General features: G+C 42.8%; 1 protein-coding gene across 1 annotated transcript; it reads right to left on the minus strand.

Moving 5' to 3' along the window:
- Nucleotides 1-3,158: 3,158 nt before the first annotated feature.
- On the minus strand, nt 3,159-8,327 carry MIS18A (MIS18 kinetochore protein A). Its single transcript, XM_054813483.1, has 6 exons — nt 8,164-8,327; nt 7,252-8,066; nt 7,100-7,166; nt 6,520-6,642; nt 5,204-5,297; nt 3,159-4,074 (listed from the first exon to the last, which is right to left on the minus strand). Exons 2-6 carry the CDS (start codon nt 7,484-7,486, stop codon nt 3,994-3,996), a joined length of 600 nt encoding a protein of 199 aa, XP_054669458.1. The 5' UTR covers nt 7,487-8,066; nt 8,164-8,327; the 3' UTR covers nt 3,159-3,993.
- Between the last annotated feature and the right edge of the window lie 64 nt (nt 8,328-8,391).

Raw genomic sequence — 8,391 nt, forward strand, 5'->3', positions numbered from 1 at the left:
CAGCTTTTCCCCAACTTGAGAAGATTAGGGACCAGAATAGGCTAGATTTTGCCCACATGGAAAATGGAAGCATGGCATGTATTTATCCCCCCAGCACATGCCATTCACAGGGCTATTGTCAAAGCTGACATGCTGCTATTTTACAAGGTATTTACCACCAATGGAAGCTTTGGTCAGTATCTAAGTCATACAAGCACTCCTGGCAAAGATTTGGGAAAGCAAGCCATTAGGGACAGCTTTCAAATACAGATACAAACTTTATCTATGGTAGCACATAAGAAAGGAGACAAATCATTGCTTTTACAACCAGAAAGAACCCCCTTTTTTTCCCTGCAACAGTAGCTAGGACATCAGCAGGCACTAGGTGGGAAGGTTCCTATCAACCTTACCTGGGGCTAAAGAAACAGATGAAGAATATAACCAGTATTTCAGACATACTGACACTCTAGCAAACAGTGCTCTACAGTCATAAAAGGAACACTAGGACAAATGAAAGTCTGAGTCATGCTTATTAAAGTCTGAAGTTAGGTACTCTGAAAGAACATTAAGATAAGCCATTCAAGACCTGCTTATCTTCTTGGACATAACCTACCTACCAAAATATATCTCACCTGTCTATTCCCTATCCCCCCTTCAAAAACAGCATATAAAAGCTCCAGTATAATCTAAGCTATTTCCCAGTTTTCATCTTTCCTAAGCATATACAGATCTTTTAGTATACCTGTAACAGCTTTTGTGCATTTGTCACTTTTCTTCAATTGACATTTTCATGATACGTTTATTAACAAGCTACAGAAAACATGTGCAACATTATCCACCCTTAAAAACGTTCTTTACATACAGAATGTATTATCCTCTCTATCCTCAATCCTTTCCTGCTAGTGGATTCTGTACATGTGAAGTTTTGCTTGTTATTCTTATCAGTGTCTTGGGGTGGTTTTCAAGTTACAGGAAAGTGCTTTAAAGTTTGAATTGAGGATTATGAAAACCTCGATTTTTCATCCTCAGAAGATATATTTTATGTTATACGTCTGTTTCTCTAAAGGGGGTAATTAGAGTGAGCTATAAAGTACTGTTGTACTTTAAATCCCTGCCGTATTTAATTGCATACAAAGTTAAAGAACTCACCAAAATTAGTGGTATATCTTTCCCACACACACACACTGCACAATGCACAAAGTGCCTAGGACAAGTATAAGGAAGTGTACCATACGGCACGCAGATTCCCCAAAGGAGAATTAAACTTCCTATTTATCCTGTATTCAAGGGTCGAAACTGAGAAACTGGGTATAGAAGGAACCGTCACCCAATAATAGGTATTGCTTATTAAGCAAGGAAGAATATGTTTGCATATGACTGTATATATACACCATACATCCTGTTGGCACACTAAAATTTTGCTATTATATTTAGTTGGTGAACTACAGTTTTTCCTAGTGTTTAAAAATTGTTCAAATGTACCATAAATACACATTTATACATTTAAACAGAAAAACTTAAGCTGGTTAACTACTCAAGATACTAGCTGCTAGATGCTTCACAGCGAAAAAAAGAAAATTATTTCAGCTTCTTGGAACAATACACATACCCAAACACACATACTTCCCCATGTAGATATAAATATCTCTATATCCATATGAAATTTATTCTAAATTTAGACTGTTCATTGCACACCATAGCAAAGCAGCAGCTGGAGAGTGTGGAAACACTATTTTAAGAGAGTCTGTGTTAATGTACTCAAGCTCCCACCTACAATATGCTGAGGGACATTGTTCTAAATATACACTTGATGCTAAATGCAGGTATTCAATAAAAATATGTAAGACCATAACACTAAACCAAGGAGAAAAATGGTTACTTTACGTGCACTTTTAAAAATGCATTACCTTATGTGTTCCTGCGATGGAACATACACCTCTAATCCAGATTCTTTGTAGTCACTTCTGCCTGTGAGGTTAGGGACATACTGGTGGGATTATGTTTCCTGGGTTCCTTCTTCGGCAGGTCTTTTTCCCATAGTAGCTAGAAAAGAGGGATAGTTATGGAATTGACATGCTTACCTTAAGATAAGCAATCATTTCTTATTTTGAGTACTTGCTTACATATATACACTTTACTTTCATTACACATCATAGGACACAGGTGCTAGGAGTCTACCTAAAGAAGTCTCAGAAGGAACTCAGCTGGTCAATCTATTTAGGGAACTCACTCTGAACCAGTTAGCTGCCCTCCACATTTAATGAAGCTACAGGTGCTGCTTGAGGCCAGCAAACCTGGGTCTTTCCATCAAGGGTAGATCTAAAATGTTATTTCATAATATATTTGAACAAATACAAGAACCCACTTTGAAACTACCTCCAGGTTGATAAACATTAGGTTATTCAATCTCCCACCTCTAACATGCCAATAATTTGGCTAGGGAAGCATCAGAAACACATGCAAGCTTATCTTTGCACCTTTGCGTTTTGCTGCTACTTTGTTGGAATATAGATTTTTAAATTACATTGTCTTGCCACAATCTTTGGTCAAAAAAATTCACCACATGTTCATCTCAAAAAAAAATCTACAGAGATCCTTCTGGGCTTGTGCCCCTGCTCCCACAGTTGTGCTTAATAGAAAGAGAAATACACATGGTAAAAAAATACATATACACATGGAAAAAGCATTATGTCTGAAAAGGTAGGCCTATCAGGCCATCAACCGTTAATGTTCTCCACAAAAACATACTCTGTATATAATGAAAAACATCAACCAACCTTCAATGAAAGGGCAGAGTTCGTGGTTCTCTTCAGACGTCCAGGATGAAGGATTATGTTGCTTACCAGTATTCAAAAACTTGTTAAGAGAAGAAACTGCCTCAAAAACTACACTGATTGGATTGGAAAGATTAGTGTTTTAGTGAGAAATGTTTTAGTTACCTGAACATGAAAGAATAAGAGACCCATCGCTACAGGTTAAACTTGAGTGCTACTTCAAAACAAAGCTGTAAATAGAGAAGAGGTGAGGGGAAAAGCTTTTCTAAAGAGAAACAGTGCCTACTAATGGGGGAGAACAGTGCAAAATTCATTCTAGGTTTTTGGAGAAGACTTAAAAACTTGCAGCAGTAAAATTAAGTAGTGTATGACAACAGAAAAAAACAATTTCAAAATTATTCTTCCTTTAGACTACAACTGCTTGCTTTTGTTTTATTGAAAAAAAAAAGTTACTTGGAACACTCACACTGTATAAGAAACCCTGACTGTGAAATACACAGAAAAACAAAGACAAATAACTGAAATATCTGCATTAAACCAACAAAATACTGCTAGGTGTTAATTAGCATTTTGAATTCATTGCTCAAATACACACCAAGCTTTGCATAAAGGTGTGCTGCTACCAGCCTTGTTTATTTTCCTCATCTTGAAGCTGTAAAACATATGACCTAAAATACTGTGTGGAAATCCATTTTATCTAATGTTTTTAAAGCCTTCTTTACAACTATTTTAGCCTTGAGCTTGGAAAAAAGCCCAAAAAAGCAGTAAGCCACCCTGTACAGTTACTGTGCCATTCCTGACTGAGCACACGTCAAGCAAAGGCTGTAGCAACGCGAAAAATTACTTATGTTGTTCCATCAGACATCACCAGGATTTTCTTTTTATTGGTTTAGGAAGGAGATGCACACCCAGCTCAGTAGATATTGAATAGCAGAGAAGTTAGGAGATAAATGTTTTGCTTTGAGATAAAAATTTAAATATTTACATATAAACCAAAAGTCTACAGAAGCTTGATTAAAAAAATTCTACTACTTTCTGGAGTATCCTTTTAACAGAAAAGAGAGGAACTCCTTGTTTATGGTGAAGACTCCTAGTCAGCATCGTTCTACCACAGCATGAGCCGCCAGTATCTTTCAGTTCTTTGCACAGCTTTTGCTATGTTCCTGCAGATTCCAGAGGATTACAAGGACAAGGTTCACATACATCATTCTGCAGTTAAACTTCCTGCATGTCCTTTCTTTCAGACTTTATTGTGAAGAGAAGCCATACTCGATTCAACAGCAGTCAGTCTTGTCTCCAGAGCCTTTAATACGGTGTCTGCCTGTGAAGTAAACAGGGAGGGAAAGATACTTGGTTATAAACAGAACTTGACAATACAAAGAGCAAGTGTAGATGTCAGTTAAGTGGTCCAATTTGATCTTGCATCACCAATCAATCCTATTTGATTCTCTTCCTGCTACTTTCATAATTTGAAAGTTCACTCAACTCTAACATTAACTCTCCATACTTTCTCAAATCTATAATTGTCTTCAACCTTGGTAAGCGTCAGATCCACACATTCAGCTTTCGCCAGACAACCATCAGCTTCCAGAGCTGACTTTGTTACACTACTTGCTCCCAACTGATTGCAACCTGCAATCAGAAGTTTACAGTAGAGCAAAATGTCAACTTTATTTATTATCTAATATTTCATTACAAAGTTGCAGCAAAAGCATTGTCAGTTTACATGAAAGACAGAAGAGACAGGACTAAAACAAAGTGCAGTGAAAATCTGGAGAAGTGAATCAGAACTAATTAGAAACAAAACTTCTAATTACTGACAGACATAGGAATCTAAAGCTGTGCTTGATAAACAGAAAGTGCTAATCGCCATTAAAATTGAAGGAAAAGTTACTGAAAATCTTGCATTACACAAGATATTAATAGCATGAAGTATTACAGCATATGTTACAACCCACAGAACTGATCTGGATGAAAAAGACTGTTAAGGACACAGGTCTTATGAGGAGCAGCTGAGGGAACTGGGGTTGTTTAGCCTGGAGAACAGGAGGCTGAGAGGAGACCATGTTGCTCTCTATAACTACCTGAAAGGAGGTTGTAGCCAGGTGGGTGTCAGTCTCTTCTCCCAAGTAACAAGCAATAGGACAAGAGGAAACGGCATCAAGTTGTGCCAGGGGAGGTTTCGATTGGATACTAGGAAAAATTTCTTCCCGGAAAGGGTTGTGAATCACTGGAACAGGTTGCCCAGGAAAGTGGTAGAGTCACCTTCCCTGGAGGTATTTAAAAGACATGTAGATGTGGTGCTTAGGGACATGGTTTAGTGGTTGGACTTGGTAGTGCTACGTTAATGGTTGGACTTGATAATCTTAAAGGTCTTTTCCTATGATTCAATGATATTAAGATTTCATAGAGGTCATTTAAACAAAGAATGATATAAAGTTAAGTATTACCCTTTGTAGCATGTCTTCCAAGACTGCTCGACTTTCAATAGTTAAAGGCTCTTCATCAGTAAGAGCTTGCTTCTCTGAGGATCCTAGAATGTAACTGATACGCTACAGTTTAGATCATGCACTTTTCACTCTGAAGGCAAAAAAACAAATGTAGGACTCATCCATTGTTCTTAATGATTATGAGATTATTACTAATACACTACCAAAGTGGAAACTTGATTCCATCAACAACAAAAAAAATCTATATTGGGTAATCTTTTAAACAAACAGTATGGTGGAATGAAGAGAGTTTTAAGCACAGAACTACCACTTTATGAAAGTTAGAACTCCAAGAGACAGTCAGGAATTCTGGTGCTACAGGATATAGTGAAAAATTATGTAGACATTGAGAACAGTGTAGCACTACCTGGGAGAACTAGCCATCACCATTACTGTGCAAGAAAATGCCATTTTGTCACCATGTTAGTGTTTCCGAGAATTTTACTGCCATGGAAAAAGCAAAGTATCATAGCTATGGAAAGAGGAAAAAACTGGAAACAAAGCAAAATAGATTGGACCTTAAGAAAAAGCAGAAACATTTAATCTACCCCAGACAGAAATAATGGTAACCTATCACTGCTTACTAGAGTAATGCTTGGATAAAAGCACTCTAGTGTGGAGACTTAATTCAGGATATAGTTATTGATGAATATTTTTAAGACCACTTTTAAGTACTATAAACCAATAAATAGCACACCTTCATTTTCTAGACAGTTTCTGACTGCAAGACAGTTAAGAGTCTCAAGCACATATCCAGTTTCCAGATTTGCTTTTGCCTACTTTAACAAGGAAAAAGCAGACTTGACCAGCACAGGTCAGACCTCACCCTAAGTTCTGCTTAAGCCCCTCTCCCAATGTTCTCTGCTGATATTTACCTCCAATAGCTTACAGCCAGGGCTATTTGGTACTACCTATGACTGCAGGCTCATTTTACATGGTCTCAATTAGAGCATACACATAGTCTCTTCTGATTAAATGAGAAGGAATTCCCCTGTACCTACTGTTATTTTCCTGGGTGGTATGCAATTCCTTAGACAAAAGGCAGCCCTGGTACTGGGGGTTTTTTCCTAGGAGCTGTCTAACATTACACAGATGACGTTTCTTACACTTCAGCAGTATGATGCTAACAGCAGTAACACAGAAAACTGCTCTGGAACAAACTGGCAGAAACGGCTACCTCTAGCCATGCCACAAATATTAACAGGAGCATCCCTCAATAAGGTGCCTGGTAGGTGAAGCTTAGCTGGCACACATACCAATAAAAATTCTGCCTTTACCTTTCAATCGAGTCAACATTGAAACAAAACAAATCCCTCTTGTAGTCCAGATGCTTTGGGGTGCATCTATAGATGTTGCCAAGTGTCATTGAGCAGCCAGAGCAGAATAATGTTTCAATCATGCTGTAAGTAAAATACATAACATTTACCCAGGAGAAAAGAAAAAGAAACACCTCTCCTCATCCCTAGTCTAAAGAAAAAAAGTCAACCATTATGATTTTTTTAGAGCATTCACTCATTACACTACATATTACTTTACACAGTGTAATTACAAGCACTTGCCTTTCAGCCTGCGTTCCCAGCGGCCGGCTGACCTCAGCAAGACTAATACATAAGCATTGCGTACAGATCGCCCGAAAGCAGCGTTCCAGGCCCAGGCTCCGCGGCCCTGCCCGGGGGGAACACAGGCATTCCTGCCCGCCGGCACCTGACGGGCCGTTGATCAGGCTTTTCCTCAGCACCTTGCCCGGGGCCTCTCGGCTCCCTCAGGAGAGGGAAGGGAAAGGCCCAGGTGGGGACACCGCCCCCTCCCTTCCTCCCCTCCCCTCCCCCGAGGCAGCAGCAGGGCTCCGGGCCTCACCATCCGCACTCGCCGGGCAGCTTGGAGAGCTTCCGTTCCTTGTCCACCGAGACGCCGGCGGTCGCACCTGTGCAAGAGGTGGGGAGGGAGGGAGGTGACCAACAGCCGCTGCGCGAGGCGAGGCAGGGCAGGGCGGGGCGGGCAGGACTCACTGCGCAGCAGGATGCAGCCCGCCTCCTCGTCGTTGGTCACCCAGCTGAGCGTGTCGCCCACCGGCCGCTTGCAGCCGGCGCAGAGGAACACCATGGGCAGCAGGTCCGCGTTCTCCGCGCCCGCCTGCTGCTGCTCTGTCGGCGGCGGCGCCCGCCCGCCTCCCGCCTCTAGCAGCGACAGAGATGAGTCCAACTCCGCCACAAGGCCCGACGGCGGGTAAAGCGCACCAGCCATCGCCTTCAAACCGCCCGCGCCGGAAGCGGCAGTGACGGCAACCCACCGCAAGAACCCGCCGTGACGCCAGTCACCCGCCGGGGCGGGAAATACCGCCCGCTCGCCTAGGGGGCGGGGATGCACCGCGCGGGGCCACACCCCGCGCGCGCACTACGGTCCCGCCCCTCAGCCGGTGACGGCGGTGGCGGCGGTGGGTGTGGGGCGGCGGGTGTTACCTCGCCGCGGTCCCGGCTGGAGGCAGCTCCCGTGGGCGTATAGACAAAGATGACGATATGTGTTTTGTAAAGCTGCCTTTAACCGGCCTGGCGGGTTTTGTGCTGTGTTTGCGCTCCTCGCTCTCGGTTCCGTGTGGCGGGAGGCCTGCCTCTCCTCCCTCAGCCCGGCGCCCGCGCCCGGAGGAGCAGCCCTGGCCTCCCCAGCTGCAACGTGGCGGGCTGAGGGTGGGTTTTACGTTTAGCATGACCGATTTCAATTCAGTGCACCTCGGTGAAGCACGCACGCGTGTGTCCGCGTAGGCACTCGGGGCTCCCTCCGCTGCTCTGCCTTGTCTCGGTTGGGAGCCTGCCTTTCCGTCCGCTGCCTTCGGGGTGGAGGGAATGAAGAAGTAGCAAAGCAAAATACGTGGTTATTCCAATGCGCCCTTTATTTTATGAAGCATTTTGTCAGGTCTCACCTACGTTTTTACGTCGAGGGAAATCCAGGAATGTCTGTCAGGTCGGCCGTTTCCAGTAGCTCCAGAGCGTTGCTGCGGGTTTCTGAGAGGGAAGGGTTTGTGATCCAGCTGGCCCTCGTCCAGCCCATTCTTGGGTTACTTGACATCCATCTCGGTTTAAAATATGCTGAGGAATAACGTAATTGCCCACCAGGAAGCGAGGATTACATTTTAAGGGCTGCTGGTTCATATC

The sequence above is a fragment of the Grus americana genome, chromosome 1 (assembly GCF_028858705.1).
Source record: "Grus americana isolate bGruAme1 chromosome 1, bGruAme1.mat, whole genome shotgun sequence".
Classification (NCBI taxonomy): domain Eukaryota; kingdom Metazoa; phylum Chordata; class Aves; order Gruiformes; family Gruidae; genus Grus; species Grus americana.